The 24,335-nt window shown below is 40.2% G+C and overlaps 1 protein-coding gene across 1 annotated transcript in view; it reads right to left on the bottom strand.

The window, feature by feature from the left end:
* si:ch211-200p22.4 (phosphatidylinositol-binding clathrin assembly protein) overlaps positions 1-24,318 on the bottom strand; it is a 72,853-nt gene extending 48,535 nt beyond the window's left edge. Inside the window, exons 1-2 of the mRNA XM_026353048.1 lie at positions 23,086-24,318; positions 6,265-6,407 (exon numbers count right to left, since the gene is read on the bottom strand). Coding sequence (XP_026208833.1) covers positions 6,265-6,407; positions 23,086-23,215 — 273 coding nt within the window. The 5' untranslated portion in view covers positions 23,216-24,318. The remainder of the gene's footprint in view (positions 1-6,264; positions 6,408-23,085) is intronic.
* Between the last annotated feature and the right edge of the window lie 17 nt (positions 24,319-24,335).

Here is a 24,335-nt window from a genome sequence, read left to right as displayed (position 1 = left end):
AAACCTGGGGATAAATCAGTGTTACGGTATCAGAAAATCAGGTGGATTATGTGTCCAATACCCATTTGAATAATTACTTTTAGTCTTTCAAAAATCAATCATTAACTTTTACTTCTTCAAGTGTTGTCATCAACTGCATCTGTTTTCTTTTCTGCATTCTTTTAATTCCAGGAAGAGAGTCACCCTCCTCTTTCTCTCCCACTTCCTCACTTCCTATGCATCTTTCTATTGCCTTGTTCAAGTTTTGGGTGGTCAAAGTATCAAACAGTCCCAGGAGCAAGACCAGTAGAGAGACACTGTGGTTGGGGGTAAAGAGGTGGAAAATAGCTCACCCAGCCATTGTTTTGGGTTTCCTGCTGGATTGTTTTTGGTACATATTGGCCTATCAAAAGGCTAAGAAGCAGAGGTGCATGCTGACAAATGGTAACAACTGAGACAATGCCTTGACTAAACATCCCATCCTTCTTTGTGTACAGGTTATTTCAAATGTAAACTTCATGTTAATCTTAAAGTATGTATGAGGACAGTCTTTCCATCTACTTCTGAGAAGTAGAAACAGTAAGGTATGAACACATCCTACACTGGTGTTTTGTTGAGATGCACTCTTAAAGTGGCATTGTACTAGCAGAAAGACTGTCGATCACTCATAAGATCCAGAGTGTCAACGGGTAGTGAGCCAGGATTCTTCTGGACAAAAAACACTGGAGGTGACAGTATCAATACTAGCCCATCACACGCACACAGAAATTATACATCACTCTAATCATGATACTAAACCATTTAACAAATACGGCAGCTGAGGCATAGAAGAGTTATTAAACCTTAATTCACTTTCTTCCTGCGCTGAACGGCAAATTCCCACATTCCATTTGAAAGCATGGGCTGAATATATTACCAGGCACAGTAGAATAAAATGGGCTGCATTTAAAATGGCCGCATTGTGCTGACATCCCGGCCAACTTACAATGAATGCAACAGTGGACTAAATTTAAATATGCTGAGATATTACAGTCTGCTGATTTACATTTAGTTGTTGACCTAGGAAAAAGCCTCCTTTCCATCCCTATCTTATCATACCTGCTCGACACTTTAAGTGTTCAATCTAAACATTTGAATGTTGGGCCATGTGTCACATAACAAGACTAAGAAAACAGCGCCAAATATCAAATCTATACTGAACAGTCACGACATCCGTACAGATCATTACCCACCCAAGTGCTGAATGAGAGGTAAAGTTATTATAAATACAGGTGAATTTAAGACATCTCTAAATGCAAGAAATTGCTGGAAAACAGGGTTGACCATTTCTATCTGTGCTTAGTGTACCCTGTTAAAAAACGGAATAATTTTCCCATGTGCATGGTTGGATAGAGATAGATAGAAGCACTGCATCCTTTTCATCTTTTGAAGTACAGATGATCAAAGTTGGATTAATAGATACATTTTGCTGTATTATAATCTACTATCTACCTGGTTGAAACAGGTGGATCAATCAAACCCATGACATCTTGTTATCTATTTTTAAGTTACCTAGATTTCTTATTGTCAGTCACATTAACACCCACTTTGATCATGTTTCGTCATTACTTTTATTCATATTACACTTTTCGACTTTTCATCTTGCTCAGCATGTGTCAGAACTTATCCATAAGACTTTTGGTTTAAAATGTGATTCTACTCATCTCAAAGACCTTTATTATTAATCATATATGCATTTTATTCGATCCGTCTTTTAATTTGAGTCCTACCTTGTCAGTGTGATATCACCTCTAATATCCCGAATTACCTTTCTACTGCAAAGCTCTCTGCTACTTTTCGATTTGCAATCCTTTTATTTCACGATCACGTTGATTTTGTCTTGCATTCTTTTACTGAACTTTGTCTTTTGGTTTTGCAAAAAAAATAGCCCTATTTAAAACATGATGGGTTCCTTTCCCACTAATGCCACTCTGTGGATGGATGATATTATTTGTGCTGTTAGGAGATCATGTTGAACAGCAGCTCTGAATGCTTTTTCTTTATCTAAAGGAACTTTTATTAACTTTTAATAATATGATTAAAAATGACAAAGGCGCCTATTTCTCTAACTTTATTTCCAACAGTAGATGTCATCCTAATTTTTTGTCATACGATTTGTAATATTTTTACTTCTGCATCACCTGTTGTTACCTATTTTTTCTGTTTGAAGGAGGCATTTTTGCTTTTTTCTTACTCACTCACCAAACAGTCCTGGAGAATCTTTCTCATATCTCAGTGTGTCAGGGGGTTGAGGCTAGACTGCTGTGACCAGAGAGCTCAACTAAAGCTTTGTAGTAAAGCTACAGACCAGTGTATCATTTATTAGGTTAGTTTAACTGCAGAGTGACTGAGAAAACTGAACTGATGCTAATTCGTGAGCTAATGGCTAAAAGTATGGGCCTGCAAGTCAAAAGCAACACATATGTCAGTGAAGTTTCTCCGTCATCCAGGTGAAGTTACCTGGAAGTTGGGTCATGGCAACTGGACTACCTTGTTGTTAGGTCAAACGTTTCACAGACTGAAAAAGCTAATTGGATGCGTAGTGAAACGTTTCCAACTAACAAGAAGGAAGTCCAGTTGCTATTGCTCAACTTCCACAAATCCTCACATAGTTTGTTGGCTGTTCCTCGCTCCAGACTAAAAACTAAATTTGCCAGTGCTTTTAAACCTAATCTAACCTTGGCTCCTAATCTCTGTACTTTTTTCCCCATTGGTCTTTAGATGTATGAATTCTGTGGAAACCTTTAAAAAGCAGTTCAAACCCATCTGTTAAGACTTGCATTTCAATACTGACAGTATTTACCCCGTGCAATTATTTTTATTTATCTCTTGATCATGCCTCTCTTTTTATGTTTTAATTTGAAGCAATGTGATGTTTGATCTGTAAAGGTGATATATAAATAAACTACTTAATAATCTACCATAAATCATTCCTTTTCTATGTCCTTCTTCCTCCCTTTATCTCTTCCTTTCCCTCTCTGCTTCCTCTTTTTATTTCTTGACTTATTTCTCTCTGCAACTCCTTTCTTTTCTTCCTTTGCCCTTACCTTATCCTTTTCCCACAGCCTCCTCATTGTTTTCCTTTTGCTCCTTTTTGTTTACACCTCACTTTTAATAACCATTATACAGTACTGTGTTGTCATTTTTATAAATTGGGAAAATCGATTCAGTTTTTTTATTTTCTTTTTTTTTTTTTTAGCAATAAGCACTCAGTATTTTCCTGTGAAGCTTTTTTTCTTATCAGACAAGTCTCTGCAAACACAACAGAGTCCTTGGGATATGGGAGACTGTAACACTATCACTGAAACCCAGACAAATAAAATTATTTGAAGCTTAGAAACTCTTTAAGGCAGAGTGACCCAGGAAAATACAGTTCAGCGTGAAGCCTTCCTCATATCAGAAGTGGATGACATTGAGGGGCTAATATCTAATGTGTAATGTGACATGAGTCAGATATATGAAGGCTTACATCCAGCATTATCAACAACTCAAGGGCAGGTCTAAAAATTTAACTGTGAGACAAATAGCAATTTCCTTTCACAGAGAAAGTCTTATGGACCACTCATGTAAAGAAAGCTGCCTTTACCGTGCAAGCGCCTACTCATATTTCATTCAATGCAAATGTTCTTTAACATCAGAGCATTTGTCAGACATTGTACAAGGCTGTTCTTCATTGTGCCAGCCAAACTGCAACCGGTCAACATGTTGATCTGAAAAGGAATGTACAGTCTATTGACCCCAATTCTGTGGGTCTGTGGTTTCTAATTTTACGGCCAGATTTCTCTCAGCTCTGACTGTAATGAATGGGATGGCCATGAGGGAGCAGGGACACCTGGTTGCTGAGCCTCAGTCAGCACCACTGTCCTGACAGGCCTGATGAATGCAGGCTGATGAGTACACACACTCACTCGCTCTACTACATCCTGTAGCCTCACTGTGTGAGCCTAGCTCAGAAATACAGTGCTGCAATGAACTGTGGGTGTGTTTGTAATAGGGTTTTTCAATTACTGTATATCACATTTGTAGTTTACAAGATTAATAACCACTGAAACAGCAACATATTGATAATAAAGCACTGCCTTTTAAACGTCCCATTGCACTTGAATTATTTTGAACTTAAATGGTTGTATAGCTGTGTTATTCATTTAACAAACAAGATTAATATGTAGCTCCATACAAATTTTATATCCACAGCTTTACTTATCTAATTGCTACAGGGCAATAGGAAGAAATATGGTGTAGTAAGGGTCTTAATGTTGCCTCTGATCTGGATTGCAAATGACAACAAGGTGTGCTCAATCCAATTAGCTTGGATTGTATACAATCAAAACACAATAATAGAAAGCTATATTAACATAAAAAGACCCCCATCCCCCTCTTAACATAGTTATTCTTTACCAGAATTGCAGTTTTCATTGTGCAACAAGAATAAAATTATGGCTCAGTAATTGTGATCTATAAGCTGTTTGGTGGTTGTGCAGAAATTCTGAATTATCACAGCACTGCAACAATAAAGTCACTCTAGGTGAGACGTCAACACCAAAAAGGTCCAAACTGAAAGTGACAGCTCAGAGATCACCCTACAGCTTGGGAATATCTCTAAACCACTCTCTAAACCACTTCCTGGTGCTGTAGCTGCACTGACAGACTTAGTATGATTTGGTTTATCAAAAATATTGCGGGAATTTCCAGAGCTTGAGCAAACATTTAGCTCGGACTCATCTAATAACTCTGACCTATATGTGAAATCTTGGCTTTTGCAAGTATCTTACTAATAAAAGTTGGCAGTTTGTCTCTAATGCAACTGTAGCCTGAACATAACAGCTAGGCTGTTGTTTGGGTCTCAATGCGTTTTGCATGCAGAAATACAAGGGTCTCACACCCATCTCTTCCTCTTTTCTGAGGAAGTTTAGATTAACGCAATAAACGGAGAGCCGACAAAGAGAAGCATTGTGTAATGTCAAGTGACTAAACAGGGAATTCATACTTCCCTATTTCAAAGGATATCAAAAAGAATGTAGTGCAGGTATGTTTTCATACAAGAGGATACTAGATGTTCATAACTCCATGCAAAAGAGTGTATTAGAAGTGAATTTATAAAATATTTATGCACACGTGCTTAATGCCTATTAATTTACAGTAGTTTCTGACTTGTAGTTACAGGGAAATGCCTTCCATCTGCATAATGATGTGCTCTTATAAAGAAATGGTTTTGGGAAATACAGTTATTTGTTAACTTTTAGCACAATTTAGATGAGATGCCACTGTCCAGTAAATGTAAAGGTTCTGACAGCAGCTTAGCTAAGCACAATAAAATGAAACAGGGGAAACCACTGGACCAAAGGTAGCAAAATCTACCAAACAAGCATCCTAAAAGCTTGCATATAACAACGTACCAATCAGTTTTATGTGCAAGTTAACCAGGTGCTGTAGCACCATATTTGGTGTATGGGCACATGAAAGCTATTAATGCCCTCATCTAAAACTGGGCAAGCAAGAAACGTTTGCAAATTTATTAAAAAAAAATCTAATGCTGAAATCTTTCATTTATCCCAAGTATTCAGGCCCTTGATTCAGTACTCTACTTCTATCATGTTAGAATGTAATAAATCTACAAGAATGAAAACTACAACTCTGTGAATTAAATCTGTCCTTCCCCTTTCAAAAGCTGCACTGCACTGTTGAATATAAATTAAAACATTTTGCTGACATGAGGTTCGATCAGGTTTGGTCAAAAATCTGAATTAATAATAAAAAATAAAAAAAAGTTCTCCCGAACACAGCAGGGGTAGCTTGAATTTCAATTTCCAATTACTGTGCTTGAAAGTCTGCAGATCCATGGAGGGATTGTGTTATTCTTCTAGCTTTCAACCATGTTTTTATTAAGTTAATTTATTTGATTATTCATTTGCTTCTTTCCTTGTCCCCCTTTTTGCTTCCAGCTCATACGGAGCTAATTATTCACCCAGCACTCCACGGCTATTTCGATTATTCACTCCATGTGTCCAATGTGTAAGTCCTCAGTAGCTACGCACACTGTTTGTATCCCATATGCATTAGTCAGTCTTCTACCCCCCACTGCTGATCCTAATGGTGATTTACACATGAATAAATTATAGAAATGTGTGCGTACAGCATGTTTGTATTATGAACGTGTGACACGCTTGAATAATAATATAAGTTATTGATATAGCCTCCATAGATTGCCCTGGAGGATTTGTGTGAATGTGTGTGCGAGCCTCCTACCTCATTGCCATACATCATGAGGTGGTGGGTAGTGATAAGGGCTTTGAAGACCACCACCCAGCTGGAGTTGGCTGTGCGCTCAAACAGCGTGTCTGCCAGCTGAGGAATGTTGACGTTCATCTCATTGGTGCAGTGGATCAAATCTGGCAGAGGGAAAAAAACAAAAACAAAAGAACAATGAAGAAACATGAAGAGCTACTCAGCAGCAGAAAACAAACGGCAGTAATGAGAAAAGTGTTTGAAGCTTTGATAATCCTGATGGAGAACAACTGTAAATTGCTTTTCACAGAGATACCAAAGGCACACTTACAGCACACACACACACACATACACACTTCATCTGAATTGTTAAGTAATAGTGAAGGACAGCTGCCAGGTGCAGAACTTTTTCTAACCTTTCACTCAGCATCTCGTTCATTTTCTGTTCTCGAGACATGTGAGCAGAAGTTCATGTGTCATTCATCCACTGAACCTGCAGGATGGTTGAACCTTTGGTCCGAAGGATGTCATAGTCACATCAACTCATAGCATCAAAAATTACAGGTGTGGATGGAAGCTGGGGATACAGCTCCTGAAGATACTGTAATGGTGTGATCTGAGCATCTGTTGCCCTACAGTATATGCTTTAGTTATAACTGTACTAAATGTTCTCCAGTCATCTTTAATGTTTCTAGTCATGAAGGTTTTTTTTTTGTATTAAAAACAGCATAACATACAGGCCATACAATACAGCATTCTCTGTATTGGATGGCCTGCTGAGATCAGGTTTTACTAAATGAACTGCGTGTTCAAAATTAGTCCTCCTTGACTACAAGTCAACTTAATTTCAGAGGTGCCGGACATGATCCGACGAGATACTAACAGCTTGTCCCCTACTCACCTTCCACACCACTTTAGCTGAGATTGATTTGAACCGACTCTAGTTCAGGTCCCTTAGCTTATTATAAAGATTCAGTGTCTTCACTCGTAAGATGTAACACACACAGTGATCTCTCCAGCACAAACGTCAATACAGACACATGGCTAAATTAATCATTCACACCAAATATATATATTTTTTTCATTTCTCTGGCACTCTCCCACTTCCACCCCTCTCGCTCCTTCGCCTTTACTTCGATCCCTGCTTCCTCCACCTCCTCTCCCCATCCTTTGTTTTTCACCACAGGACTTTATGCGCTGCCAGCTCTCACACCTGGTAACTACGGAAACAGCTTCTCATTAGACTATTGGAGGACTGAAGCGGGTGAGTCCCATTGGGAGACTTCATCATAATAATCAGGTGCGCAGACATACAGACAAGCACGCGCAGGTGCACACACTTATTTAATAAAGCCCCATCTTTGCTCTTTCCTTCACTCACTTAACACATAATCAAGCACACAGACACACACAAACATGAACAAAGCATAACAGACCTCCAGTCCAGAATTTGTCTCAATAAACATGGTATCTCTCCCCCCTCTCACCCGACACACACACACACACACACACACACACACACACCAGGCGGTAGGCTATTTAGTCAATACAAACGAGTGTGGAGTAATGTAATACAAAGGTACATTGAAGCACAATACATCCATTTAGCTGCATTTAGTGGTGTGAATGACAAGCCAATCAGAGCATGCTTTGCTAGCTAACAGAGTGAATCTAAATTATAGTTTGACACAGAGTGGCAGGAGGATAAATCACAGGGTTTCATGCCTATTTCATGGGAATTGTTCCAGCAATATGAAAGCATCAGCAGGTTCAATGAGCCTTTCCAGTCCGAGCCATGCTGGATTGTTAGCCTCACCTCGTCTTTCTGCCTCTCTGCTACTCTTTTTCCCCTCCCTCTTTTTCCCCCTCATCCCTGCATGATTTTACTACTGCTGATTAGAAACAATTTGTATCTCTGAGCTGGGAACAGGCATTATGAACAAGCAGTAGCTTTGTAAATGAATCAGCCACCTCACTGCTGATCCATTTTCAATCTATTCACTTAATCTCTTAATTTCTGCTACTACCTTTGTCTTTGTCTCTTTTCTATTTGTCCATCTCGTCTTTATTTTAACATGTTTTTGTTAAGTCTGGAGTGGTGCAACAGAGAGAGAGAGAGAGAGACAACTAAGAGAAGGACTGATTAGGTCTGTGGGGACGCTCTTGCACGGGTGTGTGTGTGTGTGTGTGTGTGTGTGTGTGTGTGAGTGATAATGTAAAGAGGGTACATGTGCTGACTTAATCAGGCAGCGTGGAAAGCATTAGATGCCACTGATCCCAAACCAGCGGGTGAAAAGGGAAGGCGAGGCAACCGAGGCAAACATATGGCACAGAAAATAAATGAGGGTAAAGAGAAGGAAGAGAACAGAGAGGTGAGGCAGTGAAAGAAAGAAAAACGAGGGAGGATAAGATAGGTAGCAAGAGAGAAAAGTAGATAAAAACGGAGAGAAGGAGCCACAGAAAAACGTGGAGTGATATGAGACATGAGTGTCTCTTCATCCAGACAATTTGCAGGAATCCACACACAGCTGAACAAGCCTGCTCGCCTCTCTTTATCTTGCCTCTTTCCTGACATGGTCCCAGGCAGAAACAGGTCTGAGAATTTTTTTATCCCCCTAGTACACCGTGTGCGATTATTCTGACCACAAATGGAAAAATGCATGAGATTCAATCGAACAGTCCTCGACTGCACTCTGACTCTGACAAACACCCCATCACCCTGTGAGCAATTACCTGCACAACAGCTGCACAAGGAATCTGACCAGGCTAATTGGCATGGACACATTACAAGACACTTAAACAACACAGGATTGAAGATGCTGGTGTAGGACGAAGCACAACACAACATCAAATAGCTTCTACATAGAACTCAGCAATATAGCAGATAATTGACTGAATTGAATGTTGAAGTTTGCTGACGCAGCAGGTGAGCCACCGAAAGGGAAGTTAAATTGCCCCGTTTCCTGTTTTTCATTGAAAAATACGGAAAGCCCATCAAGCCATTATCTCATTTAATTTGCTGTCTTTATAATTACAACCAATTTTCCTTTTTTTTTTGTTTTGATCCTGTAGTTGAAACTTAAGGGAGTCACAAGGACAACGACAGCAAAGCAAAGTTTTGTTCTCTTTCTGAGGCATGTTATACTAAAGCATGCTGACATGGTCTGTGTACGTTTTAGGCTAATACACAGGAGTCATCGCACAAACTGGAGCTCAATTTACTCTGTTGTCTACACTAAAACCTGCATATTTGTCTAAGGCCTTATTGTTTATGTCTAACTCCACTGACAACAGCAGCAAGCCGTGCAAAAATTGAAAACATTTTGCTATATCTAAAATCACAAAACAGCTAGTTTCTGATTTTGGTTTTATCGTTATAAAAGTGCACTGCACCACTGACTGTAAAGCATATGCATATTACCCATCATACATTAAGGCACTGCATTGCCAATCATGTATCACTAACATTTACCACCAGGGCTGTCACATCCGACACCACAGTGGCCACAGTGATAGCTTTCTCCTTGTTTACATTTCCTTATATGCCCTCTGCAGCTGACTGTTACTACCTATTGAAAGAAATCAGCTGTGTGACAACCAACTAAGACAGTCACATGAACACATGAGGGAGGAGTGACTGCTGAGTAACTTCATTCCTAACAGTGACCTTCTCTGTTCCCATCTGATCTGAGCTCCATTGTTACTGGTCATCTGTTGACCTCTGTGGCCTTTGATTGAACCACAATAGACCGCAGACTTCCTGGTACCGAGGGACGATGGTTAGAGTCGGAGGAGCCAGACTCTGTATCTGATAAGAAAATGCCATGTGTGTACACACCGGGACACGATTCAATAAATCTACACAGATATTTATCAGTTTTCTTCTACATGACTGCTGTTTGTGTGAGGATATTTTTCAGTCGTGACAGTAAGCATGTACAGACCTGAACTAGAGAGACTGCCCGCTTGTGTGCAGAGAAAGAGAGAAAGCAGGTGGTCAGATCAAGCAGAGGAGGAAAAGGAGGGGGGAGGAGACAGAGATCACATCTGGCTACCTTCTATCTGTGCTCTCTTTTCGTCTTTTCAGCCACATTTAAGTCACCCCAAATCCACCCATTTCCAGGCAATAAACACACACAAACACACACAAAATCCTGCTTCTCTACTCACTTTGATCTCTTCTGATCCTCAGACAAACTTGTCTCCTCTCACTGTATCTCTTTCTATTTCTCAGTCTTTCTGGGGCATCTGTGAAATTTTGCGTTACAATTATAACGCGTTCGCTAATTACCTACCCTTGTCTGCGTTTTCTCTTTCTAGCTGTCATATTAAAAATCCCTTCCTTCTCTTCCCTTGCTTTCTGCCTCCTTTACTTAATCCATTTCAGCCAAAAGGGATCAGCTGCCATGCTATGAGATGACACAATGGTGCCAAAAATGGCAAAAGAATCCCAACAATCCACAAGTATTATCCACAAGCAGTTTCCTCTGCAAAATAAACCACAAGTCTTTAACTGTTAAGTATTGTAATATATAAAGTCTGATTGCAAATATAACTCTGTAGCAAATAATGAAAAGCATGTGTTTTTGATATTATAAGCTATAACAAGCTTTCCGTTTTCATTAGTCAATAATTTGACATTAATATGCTTCACAGCAGATTAAAGGCTAACTTCACATTTTCAACTTGCTTCAGTGGAGGCTTTGAGTAGTATATGTATATAAACAGTATTAAACCCTCTGCCTTAAATACTTCTCTGTTAAAAATATTTCTCTACTTCTACAGGTGACGAAAGTGTTTCAGTTGAGATGATGTCATCTGAAGGAGCAGGTCGACCAAAACTACCTCTGCAGAATGAGCAACCACTTCGCATCAAAGGGATTTAAAACATATCCAGGTTGTGTCATCCAGAGGAACCTATCTAGTAAGAACAGCTAAGCTAGAAGATGTAATACACATGTGTTTTCAAGGTTAACCTAGTTAAGCAACAAATTGACTAGTGCTTCTGTTGCTTTTAAAACTGATATTAGTTGATACTGACTCCAACATGCGGCACCTTTTTCACATTAAGCACTGACACCAGCCTATGCAGAGAGAACATACAGTGCCAAGAAAAAGTATGTAAGTAAGAGTCCAATTAGCTCTTGGAGAAGTCAGGCTAGGGGTTCACATATTTTTTCCACCCTGCACTGTAAATGTTGACATGTTATGTTCAATAAAAACATAATGTTTGTGTAACATTATTTTCAGCAGACTGTGTTTTTGTATTGTTGTGAGTTAGATGAAGATCGGAGCACATTTTATGAACAATTCATGCAAAACTCCACGTAATCCCAAAGGGTGCCCATACTTTTTCTTGCCACTGTATGTGGACAAATTTCAGAGACTTTATGTGTTTAAATGAGGTTCTTATGAAGACATGACAGTATTTTTGAAAGGAAACATAATTGCAGATGTAATAACTCAACTTATGACCTTCCTTAAAACAAAACTGCCCCACCAGCTTCTGTTAAGTAGCTACTACGATGCCGGTTACTTTCGCCATCTACTTTCTTAATTTTCTCAACCGTTGAAATGAGATTGATTTCAACACCATGAACAGAGAAGGATATCACTTCAACCAACCTCACACACAATTCACACTATGATCTGGAGACGTAAAAATATCTTTAAAACTTGATGATCCAGCCAAAAAACTGCTTTATATTTGAGAATGATTCACTTTTTTTTCACCTTCAAAACACAACAAGGCTCAATCAAGATTGAGGTTATATTTTTAGGATGCTGTGGGTAAGACAGTACGGCAATAATCATCACTTCACTTATTATATAGTTATTATAGACTATACTTATTAATAGTCCTTATTGACCTCATTGGAGATTTCTTTTTCTATTTTCTCACCAAGGAGCTCAGAGATCAGCCACATTAAAGGGACTGTATTACACCCTTCTGCGGAGTGGATTATTTCCAACAGGAAAGCTTAAATATTGTTCATCCATTTGAAGGACAATGTTTCTAACTAGTCTGCCACCCTGCAGTTCCAATCGCTCCACGGGGAATTGAGATTGTCAAGGTTTAATAATACTGCTAAATGAACAAGGGCACTGCTGCAGAGTTTACTGACCTTCATACCAATGCTGCACAGGTACTAAGAAACAGGGAGATGCACACACCACTGACATCACACAGACGAAAAGCCAGACACATAAGGCACCGGGAGGAGTGCAGCCTCAATCTGTTACAGATTAACACTCCGCAGTATCAGCACCTTGTCTGGCTTGTACTGGTAATCTCCTTCTCTCCTCTGTCTGTCACTGTGTTAAGGACTGCAGAAAAGGGTTTGCCTCAAAAGAGGATTCCCTGTCCAACCCCTCCCTCTGTCTGTCTTCCCCTCTCAAATCCTCCTGATAGGAAGAAGAAGAAGAGAGAGGTGGGAAGAACTGTAAGCCTGCTGAAATTTGAAAACGCATCTTTGCCTTTCTTTCTGGGGCTTTACAATCAAACTAAGCCCGTTTTAAAACCACAGTGTTTTTTGTGAAGGCTCAAAAGAATGGATGAATATGAAAATGCCAGTCTTAGTTTGTAGCACTGACAGGAGAAACAAACCTTTTACAACATGATGAAGTACACCTTCAGACTTTTTGTCGCATCCAATTCTTTGTAAGATTGCTCACTTTACTGCCAGCACAGCCAATCACACAAAAGAGGGGGTATTATTGATCTGTATTTATGTTCATGCTAAGAGTCAACAGCTTGAGAATAAAACGATGATATGACTGACTGTCTCAGTGCAGCAACACTGTGCACCTTAGTTAACAAGTACACATTTATGAGCCAAAACAAATCATTATCTCATTCCTGTGCAGTTGTCTGATAACAGAAAAGAACAAAAATTACAGTAACAATGACAAACTTTGTCTTCTGCCAAGTTTAAAAACTATGCTAGGCTATGAACAAATGAAGGAGATCGCAAAACAGACCTGAATAGTGCCCGTCTGTCTGCTGAAGGACAACAAGGAAGCAGTTTATGTGTTCTCCTTTAGTATTTCTACTTGAGATTGGAATCTTGAAATTAGGTTGATGACCAAGAAATGTGCACAGATATAGAAACGGGGGTTTCTATTATCTGCTTTAGTGGGTATATTTTGACTGCCAGACTATTAAAAGTGACTTGACTGACTGCCTCACGAATCTCTTTCACCTTTGTTAATAGGCTGCAGTCTTGGACTTATATCAAATCCCTGTTTTACTTTTGTTACTGTTGATTTGACAACTGGCCGAACTAAAAATGTGTCAAACAGAGCACATAAATAGTGTATTCGGCTGTGTTCAAACTGAATAAAAGCTGCTAAATGGACCTGGATTGTGTCTGTACTGCTAATGGAAAAAAGAGAAAGAAGACAATATTTGGTCATTTTCATAAAGCTTTTCCATTTAGAGTGGAGAACCTTTGAAAAATGACCGAAAAATGCTTGGCTAAGCTGAAGTCATTGTCACACGTAAATGGTATATTTTGTGTGGTTCAAGCTAGTGGTGAAACAAAGGATCTTAACATACACTGCCTGTACAAAAAAAAAAAAAAAAACACACCTGGATTCAACTAAGTAAATGGCTAAGAGCCTCCCTTCGGATAATTACTGCATGGATGATTATGTTTCAGCTGGCAACAAGTTATTTAACCCTAACTGATGCAGTGAGTAGCTTCTTATTCTTAGGAGGCTCAAATTATTGGCATGAATCAAAGAAAACATCTAAGGAGATTGATGAAACTATTAAAACTGGCTTAAGAACTGTCCAATGGAAGAAGTTCTGGTGAGTCCAGATTCACCCTGTTCTAGAGTGATGGGTGCATCAAGGTAAGAAGAGAGAGGCGGATAAAGTGATGCACCAATCATGCCTAGTTCCTATCGTACAAGCCTGTGGGGGCAGTGCTATGATCTGGAGTTGCTGCAGTTGGTCAGGTCTAGGTTCAGCAATGTTTTGTGTGCAAAGAATGAGGTCAGCTGACGACCTGAATATACTGAATGACCAGGTTATTATATCAATAGAGTTTTTCTTCCCTGATGGTACGGACATATTCCAAAATGACAATACCAGGACTCAGGCTCAAATTGTAGATGGAGATAAAAGATGGTGAGAAAGGTTGACATGATAAACCAGGAAGTAAGAAAGGAGAAACAGACATAGAGAGGAAAAGAAAATAAGGAGAGGGTAGAAAGAGTGACACCAGAAGTTGGTCTATTAATAGAGCAGCTCTATAGCTTTAATTTCCCCCTTGAGGTCTTAGATAGATTCTTCCTCTCTTTTGTGCCCCTGTCTTTCTTCACATACACAAGTTAGGGAGACAGACAGAGAGAGACAGACTGCTTCTCATTTCCAGCTGCACTGTTTTCATGGGAGGATTCGGGAAGTCTTGTGAAGTGAATAGGACTGAAGCCTCTGCATGTTTGTCTCATCTTGGAGAGTGCGTCTCTGCAAAAACGTCTTAGGGGAACGTCTGCCGGTTTCTGTCAGAAAAAGAGAGTGACACCGACAGGGAGAACGGCAGGCAGACTTACATGCAAACAGGTATAGTATTGGAAGCAAAACAAGAAGTTGAACCCAGCCAAAAGCTCTTGAGAGAACACTGCTAAAAATAAACTGACATCAGAACGGGACGAGAACAGAAGCACTGACTGTTCCCAAACAAACACACACACAGACGAAGCCTATTTAAATCCATGTACTATCATTATCTAATACACTAAATGGGATGTAAAATGAGGATGTAGTGTTCCCTCTGTACAGTTGAAATTGTGTAGACAAAGGGACAGTGAGGTTCCCCTTGAGGAGGAAACTTAACCTTCTGTGAAGTTTCACTGCATAAATAGAGGCTAAATAAATAAAACAGTGTAATTTTAAGTGTGCTCATAATTGCACTTTGAGATCTGTGACAGCAGATGCTAAATAATAAATTACAGCCCTACACAAGTGTGTTAGCCCACTTGCAGTAATTTAAGGAATAAATTAGCAAAGAACTAGCTTGTAGCTCGTTTTTATCATTTTTGTTAATGCTCAAAATAATTCGAGAAATATGGTCATAATGCTCATGCAAGTGTTTTGAGACAAAGGAGTTGGAGAATTTTTTACAACCAGTGGGGAAGCACTTTGTCCCTCAATGTATCTGGAGAAAGGTGAAGAAAGTACACAGCCAGCGAACACAGAACAACATTAGTATTTTGGATTTGTGTTATTGGCCAACCACTGAGGGAAACTGCAGAGTTCGGTAATAATGCTCTGCGGGTCTGTCACAATAGGCAATCTATTTCACACATAGTCACACACAGCCATCTGATGCATTTCTGAAGTGCAGTATTAAAGTATAATATCCCCATATCACATAACAGTAGTACTTTTGATTGACCACACTAAGCTCCATGCAGTTGCTACCCACTTATTAATATTGACATGTTATCGAAGATTTATAATTCAGGTGTATTGTATATGGGCCTGTGACCCTAATAAGTTTTATTGCAGTAATAAAAAAAAGTATACGAGGGGAAGTGTGTAAGTATACATGAAAAGAATAATTGTATTGCATAACATGATTAATGCAATATAATTATTTTTTCTTTGGGAGCCAATTTAAAGCCAACTTAAAGTTTAATTAACAACAAATATTTGATAGATAGTGACTTATGTATTACACTCTAAATGAAAAGCAGACTATTCACTGCAAGTTCTCCCACGACACAAATAGACACACAATGTCTGAAACACTAAACACTTCACATGCTTTCCCCTGAGCTTCACTTGAAACAGACATATCTAGATAGTCATCAGTACAGCCTTTTTCCTGCCTGGTAGTCTAAACCAGGCATATCTTGGCTCTGCAGCCAGGGAGGGGCTGTTTAGATAGCATTAGGCTCACCTACAATCACTTAAGGCACAGGCGTCCCTACCGTCGTACTAACCAGCTACACCCTGTAGCAGGTCTATCAGGGCTGGAATCAATGCAACACAAACGGCGGGAAATAAGCTGGACTATTTGTATCCTTAAATGTCCTTAAACACCATTCAATTCAATTCCCTGAATGTTCTCTCTAGTGGTATTTGGTGGAGGGCAATAAATCACTCCATGTGTGTATATTGTGTAACGAGACAGAAAGGTACAGCATTGAGAGATGCAGGGTGAAAGAATACAAAATAAGAAAGAAGAAAATACTAAATATGATACGATTCAACAAATAGTGATCTTTGAATTCTCAACACTTCTGTGTAAGGAAAAAAATGATATAATAGTGGCCCTAATGCACTAGTATTTTCCATTTTTCAACAGAGGACAAAACCATTTTTGGACATATTTGTGGAAACAGTGTCTAAGCTTCAAGGCTTTTAGTGGGCATTTCCCATGATAGTGTTTGACCAACATTCAAGAGTCAGCAGCCCTGCTAGGAGACATGCTGCTAACTTCTGTGCTTGCTGCTGACTGGAGAGAACAAGTGTTTTCCTTTTTCAACAAGCCTACTTAGCTTTTGCTATAAACACTTAATTTTTTGTCCATTTTCAACATCATGGAGAGGCCGCATTATAGTATTAAGTTCTTAGACAGTTCCCAAGTTGAACCAACTCTGAACCAGCCCTAGCACCAGACAGAAATAGCACCATGTTTGTGTAGGTTGAAAAGGGGTATGTGTGTGTCTGTGACTGAAGGCAGATCTCAGTGCCTCTACACAGAGCAGACAGTAGGCAGTGGAACAAAAGGAGCTCAAATGAGCTGAGAGTGTTGTGTTGCGGTTTCCTTCCACCATCTTGTTAACCACCGCAATTAGTGATCAGCTAGCTAGTTGATCACTAATTGCTATGAACACACATGAAGTGTAAATTGACTGTATGTGCCACTGTACACTATGCGATTAACCTAATTTGCTACACAGCTTGACAGTGAACAAGTTCTGTTAACCGTGTGGGACAGCCGCCCCTGCACACTCAAATCAGACCCTCCCTCTACCAGGTGCAGGCTACCTGCTCAGTTGTGAACCACATCAGCAGTGGAGAGGACGATCAATAAACAATAATTACTGATTTCTGTGTACTTCATTCCTCATTTATTCCTAGTTCCTCATTCAAGGACTATTATGCATTTTATTGAAGTGAGGATTAATTAGACTAGATGTATTTTCAGCTATGTGTACTTAATAAACTATCAACTGAGTGTATTTATGACATAAAAATACAGTCAACTAGTTCTCTCAGATATTACAATATTTAATTTGTTACATGTTCATTATTATTTTCAAATACAACATCATATCAGCATTATAAATTGGCCACCAGCCACTGTTCTCTTCAAGGATTGGCATTGGCCACTGGAAAAAAAAAAGAAAAATCAACTAGTACACACGTATCACTAAGGGCTGTAACACAAACCCCATAAACCTAAGCTCAGTGACTTATTGTAGGCACAGTGGTTCTATCCATCTCCTAAACTAACCCCAAGCACAGATTCAGTCAAAGTGTTGGTGTAGAAAACTACTCAAGCACCACTATTTATCATGAAGGTTTGGCTAAAAATGGCCCAACATAACATGATGTCAGAGGACATGTGGGCCAGCAGCTCTGCCAGCTGGTAAAAACGATGTGGCATGTTGTATTAGACTCTCCTAACCTTAGCTGCTACTGAGTAGAAAAGCCTGAAAATGCACTGAATAACAGAATAGTCTGACTTAACAGCTGGACACCTGGTTGAGACTCCTGTTGTAAATAGCTTATCAAGTTGACTAAAACTGCCAGACAAGAGCAAGAGGTTAGCGCCAAAGCAACAGCCAACCGGTCCTTGTCCACATCTGTTTTTCAATAGATCTGGCACTTCAGCAGCTTTGAATGAGCACTACCTGCACCATTACAAACCCAAACCATCAATGCACATGGACAGCGCGTCTAGCAACAGCCAGCAAAACAAAAAGGTTAAATTTGTTCAAATGTTTCATGGCAACAAACTGATTCAATGTAATGATCCAACAATGTTGCGGCAACTCCACAAAGACTGCTGACTCTTGAGAGACACAATGTATTATTCTTTAGAAGTCAAAGGTCAAAATCAGTGGCAAAACTGATTATCAGAATCCTTTGTTGAGTAGCCTTCATCATGTTGATAAGTCATGTTGATAAAAGGCACTTCAACAGGGAGGGTGTCTGCATAGGCACCTTAGGATAAAGTCATTCACTAGCTGGCTTTGCCATTAAGTGCCACTCCCAGTTTGACCATAAGGCTCAGTTCATATGTAGGGATAAAGATGTCCCAATTCACTTTTGGACTAAGGGGTAAAGATTGAATCATTGTCAACTGCAGATGATACATGAAGGTTTCAAAGGGTTATCTCATTTTACAGGGGGATAATTTAATCACTACCCCTGGTAACTCTGTTTTGAGGAGCAATCCGAAAATGAGGGGGCACTCAAAAACAAAGGGTACGTGTAAAAATGATGTGATGGAACTGGACCTTAGCTTACTTAGAGCAAAGTTGCAGGAGTTTAAAGCAAGATATGCTTGAACTTGAATTATGGTCAAAATTGATAGATAGTTTAAAAGTGGCACGAAGAAGTCCAATGACAGTACATCAAAGCAGAACAACCATCTCTGAACAAGTCTGAGGTGTGCCATCACTTACTTCACTTGATCCACCATTCATGTGACTCCAATTATCCACACGTCTGCCAAGTGCCTCTCATGTGATGTCTAGGTGTGACTTGCTCACAAAGGTTAAGTGCTGAAGAAACTTCTCACCAATCATTCAGAGCAGTTGAATGGTAAGAGAGCAAAGCCATTCACACAGCTGTCTTTTATTTACAATTATTTGATATTCTATTACCTGGATTTTCTGGGACTTTCATTGGAGTCTTGTTGAGTATTCCTAAGAAACGCTCAACAAACGTCCAGCTTAACTGCATAAACAAAGCTTGTAAAACCAGCACCATTACTGCTCCTGCTGCTGATTTCACCATCTAACTTCCTCTGTCAACTCAAGTCCATTTAACACAAGCCAGTCGCCTGGTTTGTTGCCATGACAACAGAGTGCCGGAGAAGGAGAAACTAGATTTGAGTTTAAATATCACAACTTGTCTTTAACAGCTATAAGATGGTCAAAACAATCAGCATTTCTATGACGCCAAACCAGAAAACAGCGCATATGTGCTTGTGCCGTGGCAATCACTGGGTTGCTAACACTGAATTAAATGCACAATATCTTTCATGTTTACAACCTGCAAACTGCGAGCAGGTGTGCAAGTAGACAGACGCTTTCGAACTGTTTTTGAACGTCCCTCACCGATTATTATGACAATAAGCTCCATAAAGAGATGAGAATTTCTAGTGATGAAAATGACCTGTCATTTTTGCCGCGGAGTCACAAGCCACGTTTAATTGAGGTAGACAGTCCCAATTATTGACACTAAATAGCTTTAAAACGGCACTTATTTTCTCCACTGGTGCGTGAATGTCACAGCCGCCCCAGCCAACAGCGGCCCCCTGAACCTTTGCGCGTTCACTGATAGCAGAAATGAAAGGCTTCTAGCAGGGTTATACGGTTATTGGGTCTACATGCAAATACGCAGCTGACATCATTCACAGCTTGCTGTCAGACAGTCACAGCTTCTTGTGGTGAATTACGTGTCAAGCAGGAGTGTGAAAGAAAATGATGCTTGTATATGTTTATGTGAGTACGTGTAGGTGGTTGGGGGCTCTGAAAAACAGAAAAAGAAAAATGAAACTCAACCACGGTGTTTAGTGTCAAAGCCTGCTCCCATTTTTTTTCCTCTGCGCATTGTTAAATAATCTGGATGCATCATATAGTCAACAAAATGATGGACTTGCTACTTGGCACACATCCTAACTAGTTAGCTGGAAGGCTTACCAAGTGTCTTCCTTGGGAAACTGACCTAGACCTCATACCTGTAGCATCTTGCCTCTCAATATCTGGATTGTGCCTAAATTCAGTACTACTATGCTCTGGTTCCAGCTTTTTTCATGAGGATTTGCTTCTTTTCTATAACATATACTGTACATCAGCAGCAAACTAAATCTCAATTGGTTGTCATTATTTGATCAAAACAAGTCAATTGTATAGTGTCACCTTTGGTTCAGGTATGATGTGATAGGCAGCCGAAGTTTTGATTATTGTACAGAAGACATGGTGGCCTGATCACATGTCCAGTCCTGTGTTCACAGACAGTGCTATGTATATATAGAATAAAACTGACTGACTGACTGACTTACTAACTATCTTACCAGGCTACACGTGTTCACTACTGTGAGTGTAGTGTTTGGATCAGCTTGCCGACTCAATGAGTAATGAACGTACATGCTGCCTCCAAGCCTAGCCAGGTTTCTGAACACCTCAAAAATTGACTACCTGCTTAACCAAATGACGACCTAACCTATAGCCTGCCTTTATTCCTGCCTTCTGGCCACCATTCACCAACAACATAATGAACCTGACAGCCTGAACACGCTGGATGTCACATTCATGGTAGAAATCATCAAATGGACAAATAACATGAGGCTAAGGCCTTCATGCAATGCACCACTCGCTGACCGTTCCCCCTGCGGCACTGAGGTTGTTGCTCTCCCAAAGAATCAATATCCCACAATGATTAAGCTTGACGTGGCGTATTGGCTGTAAAGGTCTGGACAAGTTCACAAAAGGAGCGGAGACAATACATGACTTTTGTTGAACGTCAGCAGCTGAGTCTGGTGAGTGAGGGGGAGTTGACAGATGTGAGGCAGCTGATCTGAAGCATCGATCAAACATGAGCATCCCGTGCCGACAAAGGCAGTTCCCAGAAACAGATCTTCAGCACGTTTAGTCCCAGTAATGTCTGACACAAGCACTTGCGATATGCGTGACTCATTCTTAAGTTTTTTTTTCTTCATATATATATATTCATTCTTTCTTTCGTGTGGTCCCACTTGCATCACTGCCACCTTCAACATGACTAATTTCAGTGGGCTTTACTGGCAGCGGAGAACAAAATAAACCACTCCATCAATCCTTTACCAAATAAAACAAAAGACAATCAGGAATTAGTTGACTTAAAGAAAAATCAAAGTGGTGTGGTGTGCTTTTGTAGACTAGATTCTGCTCTCCACTGACACTCCTCCGAATGTTTCCCACACACTCCCTGCCAAAATAAAGGCCCCTAAATCTGCCTTATGAGAAAATGTGATGTTTCCGTGATTTTTTTTTTCGACAGAGCTGTCGTTTTGACTGTCTTTGTAAACAAGGTGAGCACAGCGTGTACCCACTGGGCTGCAGGTCTGATGAAAGACCTGCTTTTTGTTGCTTCTGTCACTTGTTTTGTTGTCTGCCTGTGACTTGCCTGGAATTCTGTACAACAGGTACCTGCTGTTTTGAGTTTTGTGCTATAATACAACATCTGCCACAAATTAATTCACAAAAAGTAAACAGCTGATCCTGTCCTACAAAGGCAAAACCCTTGTTTTCCTTTGCCCTGTTTTAATATAAAGTGAGTTAGAGGTGAAGTGAATATGGTAGTCAGTTAATGGGCGAATCGATCTACAAAGTTAATCGCCCAAGAGTTCTGAGAATAGATTAGTTAATTGAACCATCTATCAAGAAAATGCAATAAACATTTACTAGTTACTCAATGTGAGACTTTTGCTGCATTTCGACATTTATCATTTAAAATCTAATGAGTTGGAGTATACAAGTGATCAGCTGACTGACTTTTTAAATAACAGATTCATTGTTTTACTGATTTTTTTTTTTTTTTTTTGTGAAATATGAGCATTGATAATGTAATTTCTGACAGTAAATTAAGAATATATATTCTTAATAGATTCTGAGTAACTATTATGGACATTCTGCAACACTTTATAGACAAAACAAGTGCAGATCCATTAGCATTAAAGATAATCAGTCGATGCCGTCTTAATTAAAGATGGCACTTTGGGCACTGACACATTCTGCTGGCTAGATTTTACTGTATTTCAAGTACTAATAATTAGTCAATTAAAAGAAACTACAGTTATATGGAGGTTTTATGCTATATTCGGCCAATTGGTCAAGTCACAGTTCTCCATGTCCATGTCTGTCCAGATTTATATTCTAATCAGTTCATTCATAAGTCCAAGTGAACATTTGCCAAATGTAAATAAATTACCCCCCAGGTGTCTTGACAAGAAAGAGACAGGCGTGACATCCGAGCAACTTTGCCCTTTGACCTTCTAATCAGTTCATGAGTGAGTTGAAGCGGACGTCTGTGCTAAACTTCCAGAAATCAACTCAATTTGTTCTTTGGATATTGTGTTGGGACGGATTTACAGCCCAAAAAAAATCGTGCTCCTGGGCGCTGGCAGCTGTATGAACAAAAAGTTTGATGAATCAATAAAAAAAAAAAATTCTTTACACCAATATTGAAAACTTATGTGGCGGCTGGTGGAGTAAATTTAGGACGACACTATGAGCTTTGGTATCTTATAAAAGCACTTGTCCTGGTGTTAACGTTGCGGCTGATCAGTGAATACTAATTCTACTACTGAAATGATAAATATACTTCTTCTATGAACAGCTGACAGGGTGCATTTGTGCAAATGTGCAGACGTGCCCAGGTGAAATCTTTGTTCTCCAACTGCAGCTTCTTTACTCTTCTTCAGTCTTCGTGCCGGACTCTCTGATGCTGTCCAACCAGCCAGGTAGAGTGAAGGAATGTGTGCATCACGGGATCTTCACTTTCAGCCCAGAAGACCAGTATGTCTGCTTTTACACTCTGCAAGCTGCCTCACAACACACACAGACACACAGGCGGCCAAATAAAATAATAAAAAAAAAGCATATACTCACAGTCCAGGTGTTTCTTCTTAGGTCCACTGACTTCATGTGTGGTGGCTTTGCACACAGCCTTGCTGATAGCCGACCCGGTCATGCTGTGCTGTGCTGCTGCGATCCGATCCGTGATAGACTGGCCCGACATCGCGTCTATTTCTCTGTATCTCTGCTTTTTTTTTTTTTTTTTTTTCTCAATCAGCTAAAATAGCACAATAACGATCCGATCAATGGATCAACTCCCTGCGGGACACAACTCAACGTGACTTCACTGTCAAGTGGATGTAAACGGTGGTGATCTGACACCCACTCTTATGATGAGAGGTGTTTTGTTTTTTTGTTTTGTTTTTTTCCAGGTGCGTCCAAAACCTGTGCAGTCTGCAGCAATGTCAAGATCACTGGTTGTTGACTGGCTTAACACTAGAAAACACGATCAACAGCTGATTTGCAGGTCTCCTTTGTACTTAAATTGTTTGGCAAACTGTTTATTCCAACTATCTATCTAGCTAATAAACAAAACACGACGACACTAATCCGAGCTAGTCTGTGTTAGCTAATGTTTCCGTTGCAGTACTCGAACCAGGAAAGAGTCCCACTGAGGAATCTGTGAACACTTGAAATTACTTTCTGGCCACAAATAAACATAGCTAACTGGATCGTTTGTAACCCGGACGATTGGTTTGGGATCACCAAAGAGAAGAGTCCACCTCGGGGGAGGAAGAGAAAGTAATCCGTGTGAAAACACAAACTGGAGAAAATCAACAATCTCGACTATCCAGAAAGAAAAAAAAAATCTTGAGTTCCTCCTCCACGTCAACTTGTTAGCTTGGACTGTTTAGCTGTTACTGGTCGCTCGGCAAAGTGTGTGCTGAACCCCCGGTCGGCCGTAAAAAGTCACTCAGAACCGAGCAGCACATTGTTTGAAGTGTTTAAGGGGAAAGTGCGACGCTGACAGCCGGGACAGGTGCCGCTTCTCCAGGTGAGAAGAGACGAGAGCGGCGCTGGGTGTTAGCCGAGCCGCTAGCGGGGTTAGCTAACCTGCCAGCCAAGCCAGAGAGCGGGGGCTGTGACTGAGGAGCCGAGCCGGTAGACCGGATAAGTTGAAAACGACAGCGGTGTCCCCTCACGGTGCTCAGCTCGGTCCGTGCTGTCGTCCGGCTGCCGACTTCCACACTACGGTCCCCGTCCTGCGCTGCGCTGCTGTCTGGAGAGTGTCGGTGCGGGCTCCTGCCTGTCTGCCTGCTCGCTGCTCTGCCGGACAAAATGGC

Source organism: Anabas testudineus, chromosome 18, assembly GCF_900324465.2.
Source record: "Anabas testudineus chromosome 18, fAnaTes1.2, whole genome shotgun sequence".
Classification (NCBI taxonomy): domain Eukaryota; kingdom Metazoa; phylum Chordata; class Actinopteri; order Anabantiformes; family Anabantidae; genus Anabas; species Anabas testudineus.
This window is presented reverse-complemented; position numbering and strand designations above follow the sequence as displayed.